We start from the raw sequence: 21,715 nt of genomic DNA, 5'->3' as shown, positions 1-21,715 counted from the left end.
TAGCATCAAATATACTAACCGCTGATTGCATATAATAATAAAGGAGTAATTTTGCTTAAAGGAAGTGTTATTGTGCATGTATTTGCGTTATTTAAAGTAATTATTTTGAATTACAGAAAAGTAATGATGTTCCCTTTGATAATGATAATGCACTTTAAAGAACTGTCCCAAGCAAAAGGGCACTTCTATTTTCTTTTTCTCACTTTCATTATAATATCACGTGTTTGTCACCTTTTTAAGGGTTCACTTTTTAGTTTTTAGGTTTCTACCTTTTCTTTTCCCTTTCTGTTTTAAGCTTTTGTGATAAATATGTTTTAGTTTTTAAGGTTATTATGAATATTAAATATTGTAAAGTTCAAGACATAAAGCCTAATGACAGACCAACAAAAAACATTGACATCGACCCATCATCAAATTAGGTGTTATGTCAGGGACAATGGCAAAATTAGCAAACATTATCTCTAAATTTGGCTCAAAATAATTAATATAATTAAATATTGCACCAAAGTTTTATCATTTTAATATTATTTGTAATTATTTCATTACGGCCAAAACTTGCATTTTGATTTCATTCTATTTTAAAATTAAGATATTTAAACACATACATACAATTAGAATTCGTTCTATAAACCTGTATCCATCATTACACCTTTATTTTTAACATTAAGGACGAGACACTTTAAATGATTTTGTTTTCATGTTTTGAGCTTGACAAAAAAAAATAAAAAAAATATATATATATATATATATATATATATATATATATAATTTAGTAAGTTAAAGACAAAAAAGTCATACATCTATATGTAAAAATGATTAATCTACATTGAAAAAAAAACTTCACAAGAACTACAGGAAAATTTTAAGAAAAATGTGAAGTTAATTTAATAAATTTTTTTTTTTTTTTGGTTTCGTTTTCTAATTTATTCTATTTCATATATTTTTTAGAAACTTACTTTTAAGAGATCGAATGATAAAAGTAATCTGTACACAAAAGACAGAAAGATTTATTGGGCCATAATATCAAACTCTTTCACATTTATTTGGGCCCTACATATGATAAAAGCCTCGCACAAACATTGAGAGGCTCAAAGTTCTATACTAAATTTGACCGAAAATAAAGTTCTATACTGAATATTTATTATTATTTTAATGCATTCATACATGTTAAAAAATTAATATATAATAATTTTTTTTATTAAAAGATGTAGCATTTAATGTTATTAATGTATTGAATTTTGTGATTTTTATAATTTTTAATGAAAACTTCTTATTGTATGTCCTTAAGTACATGTTAGACATATTGAAAAAATATTTGAAATATTAAAAATAACAGGATTTTGTTCAACGTATTGCAAAAAAATGTGAAACTAAAACTGATGATGAATTCTTGAATTAATATTATACATATCATTTGTTGCAAGTGTTATTTAATGGTTATTTATGTTTATAAAGTTTCATTAGAAAATAAATAAATAGAATTTTAAATAAAAAAAATTGGGTTCAAAATGTGTGAATAAAAAAATATATGTTGAGAGTTTTATCCCTTTAAATGTGTGTATGTAAATAAAACAGTATGATAAAAACAAACATTATAGAGGCAAAGTTAAAAACAATAAGGCTTAAATGGCAATTTGATATTATAGTATTATTAATTTTAAAAAAATGAGTAGTGACATGTGCTCTCACTTTTTTATGCCTTTCTATCCTGGCACTTAATTAGAATTAGTGTTTATTTGTTTTAAAGTAAATTAGAATTGATTTTAAACTATTTAACACAATTGAAATGCATGACCAAATAATTCTTAATCTTTTAAGTCCAATATAACTTCTCTTTGTGAAGAATTAAAAAAAATGTATCAAGTAGATCTTCATAGAATGTGTGTAGAGAACATTCATTTCAATTATGACTTGGGTCTACCTAATTAATATTATAGCAACTTGAAGAGAATCTAGATCAAAATAATCACTGGAGGCAACTTTATTGAAGCTAATTTTTCTGGGTTTCATTTTTCCCTTATTCTTTTCTCTGCTGTACTAAATAAATAAATAAAAACGATAATCATCAGGCCATCAACCAGTAAAATAAAATACAACCCATGAAAACAGTGGCAGAGGCTTTTAGAAAGGCTGCAATGCAAGCAAAAAACAAATTGAGTGCATGGAACTACTATTAAATAGTGTATGAAAGGACAAACAGGCACTGCCATCTATAAAACAAAAGACTCAAAAACAAACATTTCAATGAGTTGATAGCGAAAGGAGTGTCATGCTACTGTACAATTTTTCGTTTAATGTCAGCAGCATGTGACAGCAGGTGAACCCCCCCTTCTTTCTTCTCCCCACCTCACATGTGGACCTTGCACTCCACATTACCAGACAAACTGCATTGGTTACCATTTGCAATTTTTCACATCAAAGAACTGTATATGTTTATTGCAAGAAAGATACATTTTTTTTAATATTATTATTATTAGTCTAAAATGGCTTAAAATAAATTGCAACTTATATGTTGCAATGTTATCAATAAAGAAACATATTGCATAGTCATGGTCACACAATAAAACCAGTAGAAATAATAGCAATTAAATGGTAGGCGAAAAGTTTTATATATTACACTAAAGTAAAACAACAGCAATTTGTTCTGCCTTACCTTAGTCTGGTGAAACATACATACCTAAGATAATTTTATGTAAAGGGAATGAAAGAAAAAGAAGAAAGGAAAAACTACTTATAAACTAATGTCTGTCCAAGTATGCAATATGTATCGCTTGTTGTTAGTAGTATGTATTGATATTGATGATGGTGGTGGTGACCTCATTTGATTCTTCTCTAGGATCTACTCTTCTGATCTAGGTGTATTTGGCTATACATCTAGAAGATTCTTCTATATGCTTCTATAAATCTGCAAAGAAACAAACCATCAACAAAAGAAAAATCATGAACGAGGCACTAATGTACCATGCCATAAGAAAATTCTGAGATGATTTTTACTAGTAAAGAACTAACCATTTTTATGAAAAAGGAGAGACAGAGAGAAGAGGAAAACAAAAGCTTACCCTAATAAAAATTATCCCCATCTGGCCACTTCTATTCTTATTACCTACAATTCCAATTCTTGATGCACAGAATGGAACCAAACAAATGCATATCAACTTATCAGTAGAATTCTATATACATTCAGTATGGAAGAGCAACATAACAGATTAAAATCAGCAGTACCTTGAATTGTACAGAAAATTAATCACTAGAAGTGGTTGCCGGTTCTGGCTTGATATGAGAAGATGAACTAGCTGAAAATGCAGTACTCTCATTGGCTTCTGCCAGCGTAGAGAAGTCAGTCAGATAATCTCCAGCTCCTTTTGTTGGTGAAGCAAAGAGACTATCAGGAAGGGCCGGCTCCACACTTCTCCACAGCCAAGAAAGAATGATAAAAGAATACAATATCAGAAAAATGAAATGCACATATCCGTAAGGAGGGAAAATTAAAACAAGTATGCTGCACCAAAGTGCAAGAAGTATGATCTGAAACAAAGTCAAGACCATACCTGTTACTACGGTTTATGCCTTCTGTTTTTCCACTATCCTTAATATTCCCCATCTCAGAATCATCAATGCTAGCTGGATCAACTTCTTTATGAGGCTGCTGCTGCTCAGATGCAACACCAAAAGAATTGGTAGAAGTGAAGCTGCCACTGTGCCCTGCTATAAAAGCAACAATAATGTAAATTGTCAAACCCTGTTTGCTACAATTATACCATAGGCTACCATTGATTAACTAACCAGCAATATCTCCTTTAATGCTGTCAGAAGAAAGACCAGCATCGTTGATATGACTATGAAGTTGTTGGGGCAAGACCAAAGGAGAACCAACAGAGAGACTGCGTTGGTGATGGTGAATGGGACTATTCTTTAAGTCTGGAAGCTGCAGATTCTTCAGCCGCCTTTCTTGAAGTTCAAGGACTTGCAGCAATTCAGCCTGCTCCTCAAATTTTCTTCTCAATAAGATATCATGTGGATTATATAACATCCTTCCTCCTGCAAAAAACAAATCTGGTGAGAACAAAATGGAAACAGCAAGAGAGACCCCTTAACAAGTATCTGTATGCACATAAAATTTTCTGTTAAGTTTGGGGACTACAAAGGAATCAGCACATGCATATCAACTTATTAAGTACATGCCCTCTCTAGAAATCGAGAAGAATAAAATTGTAAACATGAGAAATTCAATTACCAAGATTGAAATCATAAGGTTCTTTAGAGCCAAACCCAGAGGGGCTTAAGCATGGTGAAAAGTCTCCCCTCTCTAATTGTTGTTGTTGATGCTGTTGTCTCCTGGATAAATTAATCATAACAATATTAGTTTAGGAATAGTAAGATATAAACCCATTAAAAATATGATGCCCACTTACTTGTCAGGGATTTTTCCCTTCTCCTTGTAGGGCTTGACAAGTACACGTGAGTCACAGATAAAATGAGGATTCCCTTTGGATAATATGAGTCTGACTGTCTCTGGATAGACAAAGGTAACGAACCCAAACATTCGCTTTTGCTGATAAGGAATTCTCACATCTTGTACAGGTCCAAATTTACTACAACAGAACAAAAGTAGATATTCAATGAAATCCTTCAATTTGAATTTGTATGTATGTGTGCGTCATTGTGTAAAGACATGATAGAACATTCAGATACAGGGACACTACTGTGTAATAAGTAAATATCAAGTTACAGGGCAAGATAAGGTCAATTAGAGATCACAATTCCAACCATTGCTAAAAATTAGCTCCCATCTGATAACATGTACAACACATGCCAAAAAGTCCATAGTCCGTACCATCACAGAGACACATGCTCTTGGTTAATAGAAAAATATACCACTGTTTTCAAACTGTAAGCTTTGAGAACACAAATCCTGTGGCTCAGTTTCAAACCCTATAAGCCCAAATATACCTCCATCCATCTTCTCTATCATTTATGAACTATCTTTCAACGGAAAAAAATCCAGATTAAATCCCACCTTTGCTTCCAAATGGTTGTTTAGAAGACCATGAGATGGTGTGCATCATCAGGTGGATATTATTCACAGAATCATAATAATGCAATTGTATAACTGTAGATCATGATTATAAACGTTTATATCAATGCCATGTTTATGAAAAGCACTTCTCAAGCTTTCTTTCAAAACCATCATTAGAATAAACCCTTAATAAAACAGGAGTTACTGTATGCATAGTTTCTTATTCTCAACATAAATTACACCAACCAAAGATGTAGATTTATAGTTTCAAGAAACCATACTAATTAGCATCAAGCATGTTCAAAATTCTTTCATTTAGATATAGATTGGACATTGATGTAAATTTTTCCTTTTATAAACCAGTAGTCATTGCTAAGCTGAAAAGACTGCTAAACAATGTCGATTGGGACACGCACATGGTGCCATAAGCTGTGAATATCACTATTTTCCCAGCTTCTTAATACGAGAATTAAGTAAGTAATTTTATTTTTAAGGAAAGAACACACTGAAGTGATACCTGTAAACGTACGGTCTCCTAATGGGAGACATAAATCATGCTCTGCAAAGTTTACTGCCTATTAAAAAAGAGACAAACCCTAAATATTACACACAAAAAATTTGACTTCAAAGCAAAATTCTAAATGCAGTAACATCATGACCAATGATTACTGAGTTTAAATTTGGTACTCTAGGTTGCTGAAGATCCAGTAAGAGACTCTTCAATCAACCAAGCTCAAATCAATTGAGGATGACAAATGGCACGAACATTACTCAAACAGAGGCAATAAAAAATTAATCTCTGATGGGGCTTCCAACATAAATCACACCAAGGAGCACAAGTAAAAACATTTAAGGCGAGCACAGTGAAAATAGTAAAAAATTACCACAATTTTTCACTTTTATGAACAGCATCTGGAATAATTAATTAATGGCAACAATTGAGAACTGATTTCCACAGTTTCTGCTTAACATATGCGCCAATAACCTATCCATAACAATGTTTTATAATTGCACAATTTTCAATGCCGCCGCACGAGTGCATTTGCTAACAGCATATTTTACCTGAAGTACTCCGAAACATCTTCATCTTTGAATGTACTTTCAGCTGGAAACGTTAAATAAATCTGTCGCGAAGCAGAGTTGGGTTTTTCTCCGGAAATTGCGGCTAGAAAATCATTTCTTTCTGGCCTGTTCCGGCCAAAGTTGTAAAATTCCTCCCCCATCATGAATGCTGCTGCTGCAGCCGCTCTGCAAAACAACCAAAGAATGTATAATAACAAAACATCACTTTACAATCAGAAAGATAAAATAAAACAAAGGTTTCCAATAAACCTTTGGGACTCCTGCATCAAAACATCAAAGTACTTGTCGTACGAGGATGGTGAAGGTCCAGACATCATTCTTTGATGCTGTGCAGCCTTAAACCTCGCAAAATCGTCACGCTGTTCCATCCCCTCAAACTTACTAGGGGAACCAACAATGGTATCCAGTGAATCATTCAAACCACTATGGACAAACTTGCAATTGTTACCATTTTTGCAGAAGCCCCTAGCAAAGTAAAGGCATGGCTTGTAACCAATTCCAGAACCAGCTTCCTCACACGCAAAACATGCATCACTAGCAGAATAGCTCCTCCTATGGAAATGTGCATCACCATTGTTCACAGAGTGCCAATCCTGAGCCCCAGGAGGCAGTTCAACACGTGGATCGACCAAATCTTCGTTCTTAGAGGAATCATTGAGAAAGGGAAAGTACTCATTCACTTGGTTCTCATCAACAAAGTCACAATCACGAGGTGAAAAGGAAGAAGCAGCTCTTATGTTGTCATAAGAGAGTAAAGGACTCGACTTTGGACTAATGGGGTTGTTATTTGGGTACCCAGAAAATGGCCACGCAGGAGAAGAAGGTGAAGATGGGTTCCTAGTGAAGTCAAAGCCATTGGTTGCTGCACCTCTTGGCGAAGATTTTGAAAAGGGGTTGGTGGAGGTGCTTGTGAGTCTTGCAATGGGGTTAAGAGGAGATGGAGAAGGAGAAGGAGAAGAAGGGGTGGAGAGTGTGAGACCCAAATGGGTCTTAACCCTTAGAATGAGAGTGTGAAGCACAGGGTCTGGACTACATGCCAAGCGTATCAGTTCTGAGTCTTCGAGGTTCATAAGAAGGTAACCCATGATTTTTGAGGCATTTTCAGGGTCAAAGTTTTTAATTTTAGAGAGAACCACATTGGTGGCTTCGTAAGAACCCATAAAAAATGAAATCTTTATGTTGTTTTCTGAGACTGCAGAAAGAAAAAGAGGAAGTGATGTTGGTGATGGTGAAGCTGAAGATGAAAATGAAGATGTCTGTTACCACATACCTTAGCAGTAGCAGTAGGTTTTGGAGTTTAAGCATACGTTGAACAAACACACTCTCACTCTCACTCTCTCACTCTCTCTCTCTGTAATCTCTCTCCTATCTTTGGAGGGTGAGAGCGGTAGATTTCTCAGATCCACAACAACGACGGATAATCGTCAACACAACACATAAGTTACACACACTAGTATAATACTAAATGCTTTGGGCTTTCTTTTTCTTCTCTTTTTTTTTCTGACAAAAATTCTTTCACTCCACTATTTCATTCTATTTATTTAAAAGGTTGCTTCCTTTAATAAAAATGTGTATAGAATGTTTTGCAAAATATGGAAATGTATTTTAAATCATTTTATGGATACTTAATCACTTTAAATGTGCATACTTTTTCTTTTTCTTTTTTGTTCTTTATGTGCATGCTTTTTTCTGAACAATAAAAAAGGGAGAAAATAGAGAAATTTATAATTTGACAATAATTTAATTAACTTAAATGCCTGCTAATTTAGTTTAATTTAGAAAGCTAACAATATTTGTTATCAATTTTCTAAGAAAATTTTGAAAAATAAGTTATTATCTATTAAAAACAATTTACCAGCACAAACTAAAATATTTTACTATTCCTTTCAAAGTTTTTGGCCTTTAAAATAATGACTATTTTTTAAATTGACTTAATCTGATCTAAGAAGATAACTAAGATATTAAGAAAAAGGTAAAACAAATTACCGAGTTATAAAGATTTTCTGTTTTATGAGTCAAACAATTATTTTTAAAATTTCATCATATTCAATTCTTAATATTTTTTAAAATTCACATCTTAAGATAACCTTTCTCGGCGATGAACAATATGATTAGGCGTCACAGCAAATAACATTGCAACTTTAGAACCTTTTTTTTCTTTTTAAAACAATACAGATCAATTATTAAATATCGAAGCTATGCTTTATACCCCCAATTTTGTTATGATTTAGTCATGATTTGAACGTGTTTTTACATAGAAAGTTAAAAACTACTACTCGTCAATTCTACCATTCTTAAACATGCTATCGTACTAGATTTTAAAAATGTTACTTTTAATGTTATAAAAAAATTGATAATTTAACTGTTAATTTTTTATAGGAAGATAGCAATAATGGTATATATCAAAACCTTTTAATTTGAATGTATCTTATCTAAATTAAGATGCTATTAACTTATATATTATTTGTTTATTGAAATTAATTTCTCTTAAATGCAAACATTTAACTTTTAATCATTGATAATATTAGAGAAAAAGATATAGACACACATTTCCTTCATTTGTGATTAAAAATTAAACGTCTAAATTTAATATAATTTAAAAAAAATTGCTTAAACAAAAATAACAAAAATATTTATGTAAAATTTGCTTAAGTGAATTTTCAATTTGTTTAAATAAAATTTGCATCTTTACCCTTAACTTTTTGTTTTCTATGCATAACATTCTTTTTCCAACTTTCATATACAAGCCTTCTTCTTCTCTTAAATTTAACTATTCTCTTCTTTTTCCAACTATATTCCCTTCCCTCTGTTCTTCTTCTTCCTACCCCCATATCTACTTCTCCTTTTCTTCTTATACCTAAATCCTCCACTCTTTTCTCTTTACCTTTAGACTACTTGCTCTCTCCATCTACACTTATCTCTAACTTCTTCTTTTTCTTAAACTTTATTTAAAAGTTTGGAGGAAAAAAGAGGAAATGAGTTTGAAGGAGAGGAAAAAGGAGGAGATAGGAGGTTAAACCTCCATTTTATTTAAATGTTTAATATTGAAAAGGAAGAATAATAGAAAATTTAATTATATAAAAAAATAAATATTTTTCTTCCTCTAATGTTATAAAAAAATTAATTTAACTATTAATTTTTATATGAAGATATTAATACATTTCCTTTATTTATGATAAAAATTGAGTCTAAATTTATTTTCAACTTAAGAAAAAAATCACTTAAAAAAATACAGAAAATAACAAAAAAAAATTGTTAAGTAAATTTTAAATTTGTTTAAATGAATTTTACATTTTTATCCTTAACCTTTGACCTTTTGTTTTCCCTACGTAACACTCTCTCTTCAACTATCATATCTAAGTCTTCTTTTCTCCCTAAACTCAACTTCTCTCTTCTTCTCCTAACTCTATTCCCTCCCCTCCCCTCTTCTTCTCCCTACTCTCGTATCTACTTTTTCTTTTCTTCTCTTCTTATATCCAAATGCTCTCACCATCTACATTCATTTTCAACCTCCTCTTTCCCTTAAACTTTATTTGGGAGTTCGAAAGGAGAGAGAGAGAATGAGTTTAAAGGAGAAAAGGAGGGACTTAAAAAGGAGGAAGTAGGAGGCTAAATTCTTCTCTTATTTGAATGTTTAATATTGAAAAGAAAGAATGATGAAAAGTTTAATTATATAAAAAAAATATTTTTTTCTTCTAAAAATTAATAATTTTAAAATTAATATTTTTACTTTTTATAATTTTTTAAAAATTCTCATTTGAAAATATAACATTTAAAAAAGAGAGTTAAAATCCAGTTGTGAAAGAACAGGATAGAGTGGAAGAGAGAACATCTAAAATGAAAAAATTCAAAAAACTAAAAAAACTTCTAAACTCTTCATCTCTTAATTAAGTAACTTGGGTTAACCCTTCCTAACGCCACCCTTCACCGTCCCTCCCTTCCTAAACACAATTTTAAAATATAGCCTTTCATTCACCCTCTCTCTTAACGAGAAATAAGCAAAATTTTTGCAAAACTAGACCTTCCCATTTGATTTAAAGATGTCACATTCAAAAAAACATAAGAAGACAAAAAAAAATATATGCAGTAAAAATCTAGATAGCTAAAACTTGAGTTATTGCTCCACCTTAACAATTTGATTTAAATATGTCACATTCAAAAATAAATTTTGATTTAAAGATGTCACATTTAAAAATAAATAAATAAAAGGAGACAAAAATAAGATCAAATTACTTCAGTGCAACTTTAACAAACCACATATTTAATAATTATTTATTAAGAGAAAAATTTATTAGTTCTACCATTTAATTTAAACATTTCATAATTTTTATTAAATTTACACATGTTTAAAAAATTAGTATTCCATCACCTTACTTTATTTTAATTTAGAAGATATTATTTAAAATAAAAATAAACATTACTATCTGATTATGTATTTTCAAAAGTTTAAATTATATAAATGTTATGTATAATCGCCATGATAAATTACGTAATTTAACAATTATATTGATAAAATATACTTGTAGTGAACTTATTTGACATGTCATTTAATATGACTTTTTATTTTATTGCTATTATTATTATTTTTATTGTTATTATTGTTCAGACATTATTTGCTCTTCGACTAATATATCCTCAAAAGCATTAATATAATACTTATTTGCCAAAACAGTAAAACCCTCCCGTTCTCCCAACCTTTTTTTCAACACGCAAGATTTGATCCTTTCTTTAAAAGTGCTACATTGTTTGCCCTTTCTTAAGGCTAAGCAAGAAAAGAAAATGTTGTGTCGGAAAAGTAAAAAGGATAATCCTAATACTACGCGTGAAACTCTCCCGAACTTTAACTTGGCATAGTGAATTGGTTTTATTGAATACATGGATATGCTGAAGGCCATGATAAAGTGTATGATGAATCGTAATCTTTTGATTCATATTGAGAATTCGTATCGTCAAGCTTTTCCCTGCTAATAATCGTGTTATATACAGATTTGCCGGAAAACTATTTAGCAAACTTTTTTCCCTAAAACAAAATTCACCCAAAGAAAAATCTTTTTAGAAAAGCTAGAGTTCCTAAGTCTAGCAATTTTTTTAAGAAACTTGTTCTTCAATTAGTTTAATTTAATTAATAAATACCTTTAAGGAGTTAACAAGTGCACAAAACGAATCATTGAATAATAGGTTCAATTAGATGTAGGTACCATCACACGCTAAGTTACAAACTAGACGACAAAAATCCACCAAAGCCACCAAACAGAAAGGTTGGTGTTACAATTCGCATTTAACTTTATTAAGCCTTTACACGTCACAACTACATTAGCCAAGTAAATGCACGGACAGTTAAATAAGGAAGATGCGAGAAAAAACAGTGCATACATTGGAAGGAAAAAGAAACATGAAGCCACACTTGAATATGTAACACAAACAAGTTGCAATCGAAAGACGATCCTACGTTCATCATAATATCATTACATGTAAGAAAAAGCATGACCATAGCACCATACAGCATAATAAACTAAGCTAAAAATTAATATCATTCAAGTACAAAGCAAAGGATGTATAAGACAAGAATCGTCAGCATCCAATGTGTATGACGGGAGTACAAGCATCGGAAAAATCCTCCACAGCTATAGTAATGAAAACCAAGCCGCTCATTTAAGGGTCCACACAATGAAACAGTCATTTACTCAATACATACCATGTCAATATCTCCTACGCGGGCTCCTGGAGCGCCGTTCACGAGGTGGTCTGCAAAATGTTGGAAGTTACAAACATTCATATGCTAAAAGTTAGTGATGTGGTCAAGGCGTAAGGGCAAGAAACTTAGCATCTGCTATAAACACAGCTGAAAGGGGGAAGCCTATAATAAACAACTAAAAAATGGAATACTAATCGTTTTTCACCCACTTATAGTCCAGGAAAATACCCTTACTTTCATTTTCTAATCCATTTACCAAGGAGAAGATCATATAATATCCATTATAATTTCCGTTAAGATATTTTGCCTCACAAACTTTTCAAGACGGGAGTTTACACTGGCTACAGGAAAAATTTTCACAATGGGAATTACCAACCCAAACAAATGAAGTAAAACTCAGACCAATACTGCATCTGGATGCAATGTTAATGTTGAAAATAACAAATTACCTAGCATTAAACATGTAGAGACATACCTAGCATTCTTTCTTCTGAGTGACTCATTAATAGGTCCACTACTGAAAGCCCAGTCAACATAAATGGTTTGTGTAAGAAGCTCAGATCCATTCAAATTCTCTATTGCATTCCGAGCTTCCTCAGCGCGTTCGTATTCAATCAGTGCATAACCCTAAAATCAAAATAATAGTCCAGAAACCAAAATTTTTATGTGGTGGAATTACATATAGAAAAATGAGAGTTACAGGAAGAAGGAAAGCATTATTCCACTTCCGAATTGATTATCAAACATTAAAAAATGCTGCATGCATATAGAAGCACAGATGGTAGAAAACACTGCTAGACAGGAAGAAACACTGCTTACAAATAATCCACAAAAAGAGACTTATCTTTCTTAATAAAAATGAGTTGACAGAAGAGGCAGAGGCAAAACAGAGGATAAGAAAATCATAACAGTAAAGAAACAACAATAACCTTTACATAGGAAGAATTGTATCGTTCTTCCTTTACATTACTTAAAATCATGACAGTATTAATTTTATATTTACAGCACCATCAATTCAACTTTTTTTAAATGAAGCGCAACCAAATCCATTTCTATCAATGAAAAACAGATTATCAACCATTTATTCCCTTATCGTATCAGTTTCAGGTCAATCATTGAACATCCACAGTGAAGCAAAATTCATGACAGGAGTCATGACAAGCAAAAATAAGTCCAACTAGAAGTAAAATCACAGCATCAGAAGTCCATTCATTAAAATGGATCAGCAGCACAAGACATTGACAGCCCAACGCCAGATACAAAACAAGAATTATGTATATCAAACATTTATCACTTAGCACTTGCGTTAAAACCATAAATTCATTTTGTCACGACATGAAATTAAATTTTTAAAGAAAAGCAGTGCCACTTGAAAAAGAGGGCCACGGATTTAAGCCGAATTACAATTACACGCATTACATTAATAATATTTCCTCCATAATTAAGTCCTACTTCAAAAGTTTCTTATTATCAGAGTATTATGACTACGCAGTCTCCAATGAAGTCGTGTAGCTCAATAAATCATCTGCAACTACGATGAAATCGAAAATCATAAAACAGATATATCATTTATGACTTACCTTGACAAAACCAGTGCGGCGATCGAGATTCAAATGCAGGTTCTTAATCTCTCCGTATTCCCCGAACGTGTTTTGCAAATCGTCCTCCTGCGCTTCCTCATGCACGCCGGTGACCAAAACGATCCATCCTTCAATGGCTGGAGCAGAGGCAAACAAATCGAAATCATTACAAAAAAGAGCAAAACCCTAACCCTAACCCTAACCCTAAATGTCACGTGCAAAAAGGGAGTACTAACATCGTTGAGGACCGGGACCACCCTCGGTGGTGAGAGAGTCGAAATCGGAGCCGGAGAGGCGGTTGTTACGGTTTGCGTCGGATTCCTGACGGAAACCGCGACCCTTGGTCTTTTTGGGAGCGGTGAGAGAAGAAGAGGCGGCGGCGGCGGCGGTGATGGCGGATTTGAGTTTGGGGTGAGGTGGAGAAGCGTCGGCGTCGGGAGCGCCGTCCTCGTCCATCAAGTCATCGTCCTCAGGCTCGAAATCCAACGCTTCTCCGTCGGCTGCACTTCCCTGCATCTTTGCTTCTGTAACCCAACGTTCTATTTCTTCGCTCACTGTCTTTACCCTTTTTATGTTCAGATTTTATCCCTTGCAATGCAAAATTATCCTTCGGGGCTTATCTAGGGCACAACAGGTTTTTTACCTTTTCCCCCCCTTTTATAAGTATTTCATTAAATTATCTAAAAATCTTAAATATAAATTTATCAAATTATAAATGTATTAAATATTAATAAATAACATATAAAATTAAATTAATAATATTATATATATATATATATATATGACAAAATCTTCTTATAATATAAATATAAAAACTTTTACACTTAATTTAAGATTTTTATTTAATTTAAATTTAACATATTATAATTTATTATTTTATTAATTATTAAATTTAAATTAAATTAAATATTTAAATTATAATATTTAAATAAAATATTTATATTGCTACTAAAGTATTGTAATATTTATATAAAATATTTATCCTAACACTCATTTTTTACTTTTAAAATAACTTCAAATTTATACTCATACAGTCATACATGTAAATTTAAGAACTTTATCTTATATGTCTGCACTTTTATCTAATATCTTCGTTACAATTGAGTTAAATATATTTTTAAAAATGTACTTTCCTCTCCTTTTGACAATTTAGTAAATAAAAATAAATAAATATAAAAATTACAAAAAGTTAACAAGATAAACGACATTAATTTAGAAAATAAACAATCGATTTATTTTTAAAAAAATCACATTTTAATTAAAATTATATTAAACAGAACAGTTCAACTAAATTTAAATCAAACATAATAAAATATAATACTTTCCTACGGTGAATAATAAACACAAGTTTAACTAATATCAATTTTCAGTGATGATTTTAAATATATAAAAATAATAAATTTTTATTAAATAAAAAAAGTATCACACAGTTATAATTTTAATGTCAAAAATATATTTTTAAATAAAAATTAAATATTTTTAGATGTTTAAACTTAAACTTAATCTTAAATAAAATTATGAAATTGTGTACAAACGTTGAGTTTTATTATAATTATTTTCTCAAAACATACTAACAATATTAACTGTATTACTTTTCAATAATTTTTTATTCAATCATGGCGTTGGCAATATATATAATAAAGCCACCAACCACTTGCAAATTAAAATATTAATGCGTGCAATTTCAGAAAAAGAAAAGAAAAATAAAAATGGGTATGAACTTTATCTTATCAGACTCAATTATCATCAAAACTCTCAACAATTCACTGTGTTGTCTTCTCTTATCTTTGATATGAATACTCTTTCTTCCTTCGCGTCGACGCTCCATGGTGGGTGCGTTCCCTTTCCCCGTTCAGCGTCGCCGTTGACATCTGTGAAATCTTCAGCTTTCTCCAAATGTCATCGCATTTGGGTCACCAAAGCTTCCATTGCCGTTGAGCAACAAACTAAGGTTGCTCTCATCAGAATTGGCACCAGAGGAAGGTATTCTTTTTCCTCATTTCTACTTCTGGGTTTTCTCATGTTGCCTATGTCTTGTCTTATTCTCATATAAATTTCTCATTTTTACCTTTTATTGGGAAGCTAAAGGAGGGAGTTTCTTAAATTTTTGACGTGTAAACGTTGGTTTTAATTCATGAGAGAATTTTGACTCATTTTGACTCTTTGATTCATTTTATTTTATTTTTCTTATAAGTTGATGCTGGAAGTTTATCTAAATTAGGCTCTGTGATAATAGTATCGCAAGGGCATTTAACAATAGATATTATTAGAGATCTTTGAACACTTCATTCTTTTAAAGGGAAATCCTTTAAAAGAATTGACTTGAATTGGCTTTTAAACTCAGAGATACTGAGCCTGGAACTAATTATCTGAGAGGAAAAAAAGAAAAAGAAAAAACAATCTGTCCATTATTTGTTTCTCAATTTCAAACTTTGAAGATATTTAGGCTAGAAAGAAGTAATTATTAGGAAAAACTAAAGGAAAAAAAGAAATACAATCTGTTTTATCTCCTGCAATGCAATTTTGTAATTGTTTTGACAAATTGTAACTGGCTAGATGGTTATCCATACTTTCAATCTTGGTTTGGTGACATATTCCCACCTTCCAAATTGGGTTACTTTTATCTGTTTTTGATGTGTAGAGCAGTCCACTAGCTCTAGCACAGGCATATGAGACCAGGGACAAACTCATGGCATCCCACCCAGAGCTAGCTGAAGAGGGGGCTATTCAGATTGTGATAATAAAAACAACTGGTGACAAAATCCTCACTCAACCACTTGCAGACATAGGTGGAAAGGGCTTGTTCACCAAAGAAATAGACGAAGCACTTTTAAACAGTGAAATTGACATTGCTGTCCATTCAATGAAGGATGTTCCTACTTACTTACCTGATAAAACAATTCTTCCGTGCAACCTTCCGCGAGAGGATGTCAGAGATGCATTTATATCCTTGAGTGCAACTTCACTAGCTGATCTTCCCACTGGGAGTGTTGTTGGTACTGCTTCTCTAAGACGGAAGTCACAGATACTCCACAGATATCCATCTCTAAATGTAAGCTTGTGTTAATTTTTACTCATTGTTATCCTGACAGCCTGAAATTGCAAATTATTGTTTCCTATACTTGTTTTAATAAATTAGCTCTTGCAGATGACTTAAATGGAAATCCTCTATGTAAGATTTCAAAATTTTCTTTTCTGATTGCTTGATGTTATCAAAGTTGTAATTATATATGTTGTACGTATAATGTAAAAAATAGAAAATTGTGGTTAATGAAAAGTAATTTGGAGTTTCTATCTTTATTCTCAAAATAAAATAGAAAAGTAAATTGACAGACATTTATGGGGATGTAGAGTTATGGTTAATGAGTAGTCATTTGATGTTTCAACCTCTACTGGACCTTTTTTATTTTTTTGGGTATGAATATTGTTGTCTTTCTTGAAGCATTTACTTTTTCAGTCCATGTTATTTAATTGTTCTTGAATTACTTCATTGGTGAAATATTAAATTTCTGGATCACTGATAAAATTGTTCTTGAATTTATTTCTCAGGTGCAGGAAAATTTCCGTGGCAATGTCCAAACAAGGTTGAGAAAACTCAATGAAGGGGTTGTTCAAGCTACACTATTAGCATTAGCTGGACTAAAACGCTTAAACATGACAGAAAATGTGACATCAATCCTATCAATTGATGATATGCTTCCAGCTGTAGCCCAAGGTGCCATTGGAATAGCCTGTAGAAGCAATGATGATAAAATGGTGAGTGATTAGATATAGAACACTATCTTGTCAGACTTGGGTTTTTTTTTTTTTGTAGAGGAGGTTAATCATGCCATGTAAGATCATGCATGTGTGTGTGCATCATTATATACCTAATTGCAAGATTCCTCCTCAACCATAAAAGAAGATTGATTTATATTAGGAATCTGAACCATTTCAACTTAATTAGAGAATATTACTTTGCATCATAGGGTCTTAATCATTTTAGATTCTCATATTTGCAACTTTTTGGTTGAGTGTTTTCTGCAGGCAGAATACCTTGCTTCACTGAATCATGAAGAAACAAGACTGGCAGTTGTCTGCGAAAGGGCCTTCCTTGAGACTTTGGATGGATCTTGCCGCACTCCAATTGCAGGGTATGCTTGCAGAAATGAGGACGGGAATTGCTTGTTCAGAGGATTAGTTGCTTCCCCTGATGGAACCCGCGGTATGAACATCTCATGATAGATTTGTGCTATTTGACTTCGTCTCGTTTCTAATCCTTCACTAGTAACTATTCTCTAAGCTTTCCGGCAATTCCCTCTGTGCAGTGCTAGAGACATCCAGGGTTGGTCCATATGCAGTTGAAGATATGATTGAGATGGGTAAGGATGCTGGCAAGGAGCTTCTTTCTCGGGCTGGACCTAACTTCTTTAGTAGCTAGCAGCAGATTGAAGTGCAATGCTTCCCACATTAGTTCATTCTTTGACCTGCTGTAACTTCAGAGTAGATCAAATGTACAATTGAGTTTGGGAAAGTGGACCTCTCATTATGGTCAAACTGTTGTATTCTGAGGATATTAGAATGCCAATTTTTTAGGTAGTTTGTTGAGAGTTCATGCTAAAAACACCTGGGTGTTTCCCAAATTTTCTTATATTTATGTTACCTTATTATTATTGCATGAGTAATATTTACATCCCCCTTTTAAAATGGTTAATACAAAGTGAATATATTTTCTGAGCACATCCCCAAAAGAAAAATCCTACGTTTTGACTATGACTTGAATTACTTACTCCTTACTTTCGTGGGATATTGTGGAAGCATGTTTTGTTTTTGAAGAGAGGAAACGGTGCGATTGACAACAGTGATAGGTGGTAACGGGGGTCGGGGTTGGGGTCGTGGCGGTGAAAACTGCAAATATAAGGTGATGCCTGTCTCTAGCATTGTTAGAATGTTGAAATTGGAAACCTTATTATGACGAACGCCTAATCGGTAAATATTGTTTTTAAAGAAATTTCGATATTAAAAAATTTACTTAATCTAAAATTTCGTTTTGCCCCAAGCTATGATTTTTGACTTGGGCTGAAATCGGAAACTAGTCCCTTTTTTTTTTTTTTTTAATAAATTAGGCACTAGTTCTAGACATAAACAATGCACTTGTTAACTGTGATTGGGCTGATCTGCTTTTCAGCGCAAAACGAGAGTCATCCATCTCCATGAAATCGAGATTCTTTTTGCTATTGCTATTCATTCACGTAGATGGAGCTTTTTTATTCAAAGCAACTAAACTCTGATCATGGCGTTTGGGTATTTGGATACGTGATTACAAATTTGATTTTTAATGATCCTTGATTTTATAAAATTGATCTTAGTTACCATTGAGTTTTAAGTGAAATGATTTGTTTAAAAACTTATCTTTTAAAGTAAGTTTGTGATCACTTGTTCAACGCATTCTGATCAAATGTCAGTTTAATCAAATTTGACTACAAAAGTCATGGGAGACCTTTTTATCTCAGTATGAAGAGTTTTTGTCATAGAAAAGTCAACTAGACTCGTTCGTTAACAATAAAATGTTTACAACGTCCTATCTTTTACATCAAGGAGGAAACAAAATATCAGTACAGACTAGCATTGCAAACAACTTACACAAGGTCAGTGGTAATAGGTCAACTGACAACTCATTTAATGGTTTAATTTTCAGCATTGGAAGGTAGTTTTTTTTTCCTCTTGTGTTTGGGCTTGACAGCATCCTTCAGAGTCTTACCTTCATTACTTTGATCAGTTGTTAGAGCTTTGTCAATTGGTGAAGAATCTATATTAATTTTCTGTGGTGGTTCCTCGGGCTTTGTCCCAGGTATTGAATCCTTTCGTTTACTAGGAGTTGCCAGTCCTGCTTATTTTACAAAAATTACAATGAGTGAGATTGTGTAGTTTTATTTCCTCATTAGACCACATTCACGAGTTTGAAGTCAATATTATAGACACCAACTTATCATTCAAAATTGATAATGAAATCTACAAAGAAAGTCTAAATAAAAGCAACAATGAAATCAACAGGAGAAAATTATGCATACATAAACAAAAAGCCATTGGTTTAATCAAAAGCCACAACAGCTAATTTCAAAATTTAAGATAAAAGAGAAGCTATTACCGCGCGTTGCTAGAGAAGCTTTAAGAAGATCTGAATTGACACACTCTGAGTAGGGATCCCTGAGGAAGTAATCGAACAATGACGGCAAGATATAAGATGTATTTTTACTAAATTTTAAAGAAAAGTAGACTTATTTTCTTCTTAATATAGACAAAAACTAGAATGGAAGGACTTCAACATGACCCGATAGCAGTAATTACTAATTTAGTTTACGTTCTATCACTCTGTTGCCTTATCCCACTAAGTTTCCAACTCATCTATCCAGCGGGTGTAATAGTCCCCAAGTCGCATAAATTTTTTTTATGTATATATATTTGCATAAATGGTCTGCAGCAATTTGTTATGCCATGCACATATGAGTAGAGTAATAAACTCTAACAGTAATAAATGGACTGGACAGGAGACAACTAAACTTTAATTAAGTTTAAAACAAAAACCAATACAAAGGAGGCTATTAGTTCTTGGACTAGCTGATCTCATACCAACTTGAGGGACCACCAATGAAATTCTTTGAGACTCCAACTCTCTTGTTACTTTGTACTTGCCCTGAATCTGATGGTGTGGCTTCACATTCCATAGAATTTACCTCATCTTTCAGCTTCAATTTGTCTAAATGACTACCATCCTTATCACCATCGTCTATTTGATCTTGTTTTTCCTCAAACCCAGAAGCAGTACTACATACATCCACGGCAACAGATGAAGAACGGCGCTTAATCTTCTGCAGTGCCCTTTCATTGTTATGTATTTCAACCTATATCAATCAATTCAGACAACAAAAATCAATTAACAAAGGATGTAAATTCCACAGGTGACTGGCATCTAGTAAAAAATAAAAGAACTCGTGTGAGATATTAGAACAGAGTTCCATGCAATGCAAAACTAGTAGAGAAACAAAACTCACAGCATCCTTAATCTTGGTAGTAATATCACCAGCTTTAACATGAGCGAGCTTCAAGCAGTGCATAACAACCCGGTGATAAATTCCCTCGCCACCAGCCTTTTGAATGGCACAAACGTCACCGTTTGCATTGACCGTAGCAGTCATGCGTCCGGTCATCACACACTCTTCATGGTGCGTAGGATCTATGACCTACACGGCATCAGAATCATATAAAAACAAAATCAGAGACACAATGCACAAACACATAACACCAAAAACCACAACAAAAATATAAGCCATACAACAAGATTTTCGTTACTGAAAAATCCAAAGGTGACAGCAATTGGAAGATGATGTATAATCAAAGGGATCGGGTCACGCTGTTCGGGAGGATGCACCACCACTTGCTGGCCATCTTCTCCAGCGAAGGAACATTCAGGCCTCCGAAACGTCAACAGAGAAGCCAATGCGGCAATGTTGGCAGCATCAACAAGGTTTCTATAATCAATGTATTATATCATATCAACGAATTAACATCAAGTAAGCAATAATTGAGTGAGAGAATGACTTGAAGTGTTACCCGCCATTGTCAAGTATATGGATATCAATGCGAAGGGCCCAAACGAGCTTGCCGGAGAGAACACATAGGGATTCGGTGTCAACGGCTCTGCTTTCACGTAAACCGCGGTCTATGACGCGCCCTAACTCGACGGCGGACTCGCCGGGTCGACCAGGTTCGAAGGAAGGGTCGGCCATGGGGGAGAACTCGGTGAAGACGGAGAGGGTGCCTTCGTTGGGCCTGTCACGGTAGGGCTGAACGAGTTGGGCTGTGACGAAGGTCATGACGTGGGTCTGTCCCAATTGCACTTCTGCGGAGCCATCGTCTTTGCCGAACTTTATTGTAAGTTTGCGGTAATCAAAGGGGCGACGACCGTCCACTCGAAGTTCCGAAAGGAGAGCCGTTTCGATGAATTTCTTGTCGTTTATGGGAAGTCGCCAAATCTGTTCCATACCTGCCGGAAGCACGGTGAGCTACGCGGCGGTGAAGACGGCGACAGCAAGGTTTTGCAGCGCTAGGGTTTAGTCCTTTCTCTTTGTAGTGACTGAGGGGAGGGGAGGATGGGTCGCACGTTCATACCCTAATTTGCATTAACTTTTTAATTAGGGAATTTTTCGTGGGAATTATTCTCACTAAGCAAGGTCTTTTTTTCACTGAGTGAGATCATCTATGTAAATCATACGGGTCATAATATGCATACTTAAATAAATGAATTTTATTAAAAATTTCAACTCCATTTCATTAAAGTCCAAGGACATGGACAGCACAAAA

The 21,715-nt window shown here is 33.2% G+C and overlaps 4 protein-coding genes across 8 annotated transcripts; 1 reads left to right on the top strand and 3 right to left on the bottom strand.

Moving 5' to 3' along the window:
- Positions 1-2,591: 2,591 nt before the first annotated feature.
- LOC113868548 (zinc finger CCCH domain-containing protein 55) lies at positions 2,592-7,529 on the bottom strand. 3 transcript variants are annotated; one of them, XM_027504221.1, is made up of 10 exons: positions 7,371-7,529; positions 6,350-7,292; positions 6,080-6,265; positions 4,413-4,592; positions 4,235-4,335; positions 3,784-4,038; positions 3,549-3,705; positions 3,223-3,406; positions 3,060-3,117; positions 2,596-2,905 (listed from the first exon to the last, which is right to left on the bottom strand). In XM_027504221.1, the coding sequence occupies exons 2-8, from the start codon at positions 7,258-7,260 to the stop codon at positions 3,241-3,243; spliced, it is 1,956 nt and encodes a 651-aa protein (XP_027360022.1). In that variant the 5' UTR covers positions 7,261-7,292; positions 7,371-7,529; the 3' UTR covers positions 2,596-2,905; positions 3,060-3,117; positions 3,223-3,240. The 3 variants fall into 3 exon arrangements, with proteins under 3 accessions (XP_027360020.1, XP_027360022.1, XP_027360021.1); XM_027504219.1 differs by having other exon boundaries at positions 2,592-2,905; positions 6,350-7,529; XM_027504220.1 differs by having other exon boundaries at positions 2,666-2,905; positions 3,223-3,409; positions 3,549-3,702; positions 6,350-7,459.
- Positions 7,530-11,457: 3,928 nt separating this feature from the next.
- Positions 11,458-14,007, bottom strand: LOC113868550 (RNA-binding protein Y14). 2 transcript variants are annotated; one of them, XM_027504223.1, is made up of 4 exons: positions 13,612-14,007; positions 13,376-13,512; positions 12,271-12,422; positions 11,458-11,845 (listed from the first exon to the last, which is right to left on the bottom strand). In XM_027504223.1, exons 1-4 carry the CDS (start codon positions 13,889-13,891, stop codon positions 11,800-11,802), a joined length of 615 nt encoding a protein of 204 aa, XP_027360024.1. In that variant the 5' UTR covers positions 13,892-14,007; the 3' UTR covers positions 11,458-11,799. The 2 variants fall into 2 exon arrangements, with proteins under 2 accessions (XP_027360024.1, XP_027360023.1); XM_027504222.1 differs by having other exon boundaries at positions 11,479-12,422; positions 13,612-13,991.
- A 1,037-nt stretch (positions 14,008-15,044) lies between these two features.
- Positions 15,045-18,092, top strand: LOC113868815 (porphobilinogen deaminase, chloroplastic-like). Its single transcript, XM_027504732.1, has 5 exons — positions 15,045-15,358; positions 16,022-16,427; positions 16,925-17,131; positions 17,402-17,579; positions 17,683-18,092. The coding sequence occupies exons 1-5, from the start codon at positions 15,048-15,050 to the stop codon at positions 17,793-17,795; spliced, it is 1,215 nt and encodes a 404-aa protein (XP_027360533.1). The 5' UTR covers positions 15,045-15,047; the 3' UTR covers positions 17,796-18,092.
- A 733-nt stretch (positions 18,093-18,825) lies between these two features.
- LOC113869143 (exosome complex component RRP45A-like) lies at positions 18,826-21,501 on the bottom strand. Of its 2 annotated transcripts, none has more exons than XM_027505315.1 (6): positions 20,966-21,501; positions 20,688-20,883; positions 20,407-20,595; positions 19,985-20,256; positions 19,503-19,561; positions 18,826-19,241 (listed from the first exon to the last, which is right to left on the bottom strand). In XM_027505315.1, the coding sequence occupies exons 1-6, from the start codon at positions 21,394-21,396 to the stop codon at positions 19,042-19,044; spliced, it is 1,347 nt and encodes a 448-aa protein (XP_027361116.1). In that variant the 5' UTR covers positions 21,397-21,501; the 3' UTR covers positions 18,826-19,041. The 2 variants fall into 2 exon arrangements, with proteins under 2 accessions (XP_027361116.1, XP_027361115.1); XM_027505314.1 differs by having other exon boundaries at positions 18,888-19,244; positions 20,966-21,487.
- Between the last annotated feature and the right edge of the window lie 214 nt (positions 21,502-21,715).

This window comes from Abrus precatorius, unplaced genomic scaffold (genome assembly GCF_003935025.1).
Source record: "Abrus precatorius isolate BTA unplaced genomic scaffold, Abrus_2018 Scaffold6, whole genome shotgun sequence".
Lineage (NCBI taxonomy): Eukaryota > Viridiplantae > Streptophyta > Magnoliopsida > Fabales > Fabaceae > Abrus > Abrus precatorius.
The sequence above is the reverse complement of the archived record's forward strand: the minus strand, read 5'-3'. Positions and strand labels throughout refer to the sequence as shown.

What these genes read in the sequence shown, in the direction of transcription:
- LOC113868815 (XM_027504732.1), top strand. Translation starts at nt 15,048, where the DNA reads ATGCGTGCAATTTCAGAAAAAGAAAAGAAAAATAAAAATGGGTATGAA. An exon ending in ACAGATATCCATCTCTAAAT is followed by an intron (nt 16,428 to 16,924) that starts GTAAGCTTGTGT and finishes TTTATTTCTCAG; the next exon opens with GTGCAGGAAAATTTCCGTGG. An exon ending in TTCCCCTGATGGAACCCGCG is followed by an intron (nt 17,580 to 17,682) that starts GTATGAACATCT and finishes CCCTCTGTGCAG; the next exon opens with TGCTAGAGACATCCAGGGTT.
- LOC113868550 (XM_027504222.1), bottom strand. Translation starts at nt 13,891, where the DNA reads ATGCAGGGAAGTGCAGCCGACGGAGAAGCGTTGGATTTCGAGCCTGAG. An exon ending in TGGTCCCGGTCCTCAACGAT is followed by an intron (nt 13,513 to 13,611) that starts GTTAGTACTCCC and finishes CCTCTGCTCCAG; the next exon opens with CCATTGAAGGATGGATCGTT. An exon ending in GCCGCACTGGTTTTGTCAAG is followed by an intron (nt 12,423 to 13,375) that starts GTAAGTCATAAA and finishes TTTTGATTTTAG; the next exon opens with GGTTATGCACTGATTGAATA.
- LOC113868548 (XM_027504219.1), bottom strand. Translation starts at nt 7,260, where the DNA reads ATGGGTTCTTACGAAGCCACCAATGTGGTTCTCTCTAAAATTAAAAAC. An exon ending in TTGATGCAGGAGTCCCAAAG is followed by an intron (nt 6,266 to 6,349) that starts GTTTATTGGAAA and finishes GTTGTTTTGCAG; the next exon opens with AGCGGCTGCAGCAGCAGCAT. An exon ending in GATGTTTCGGAGTACTTCAG is followed by an intron (nt 4,593 to 6,079) that starts GTAAAATATGCT and finishes GTTCTGTTGTAG; the next exon opens with TAAATTTGGACCTGTACAAG.
- LOC113869143 (XM_027505314.1), bottom strand. Translation starts at nt 21,396, where the DNA reads ATGGAACAGATTTGGCGACTTCCCATAAACGACAAGAAATTCATCGAA. An exon ending in TCAGTAACGAAAATCTTGTT is followed by an intron (nt 20,596 to 20,687) that starts GTATGGCTTATA and finishes GATGCCGTGTAG; the next exon opens with GTCATAGATCCTACGCACCA. An exon ending in CTACCAAGATTAAGGATGCT is followed by an intron (nt 20,257 to 20,406) that starts GTGAGTTTTGTT and finishes TGATTGATATAG; the next exon opens with GTTGAAATACATAACAATGA.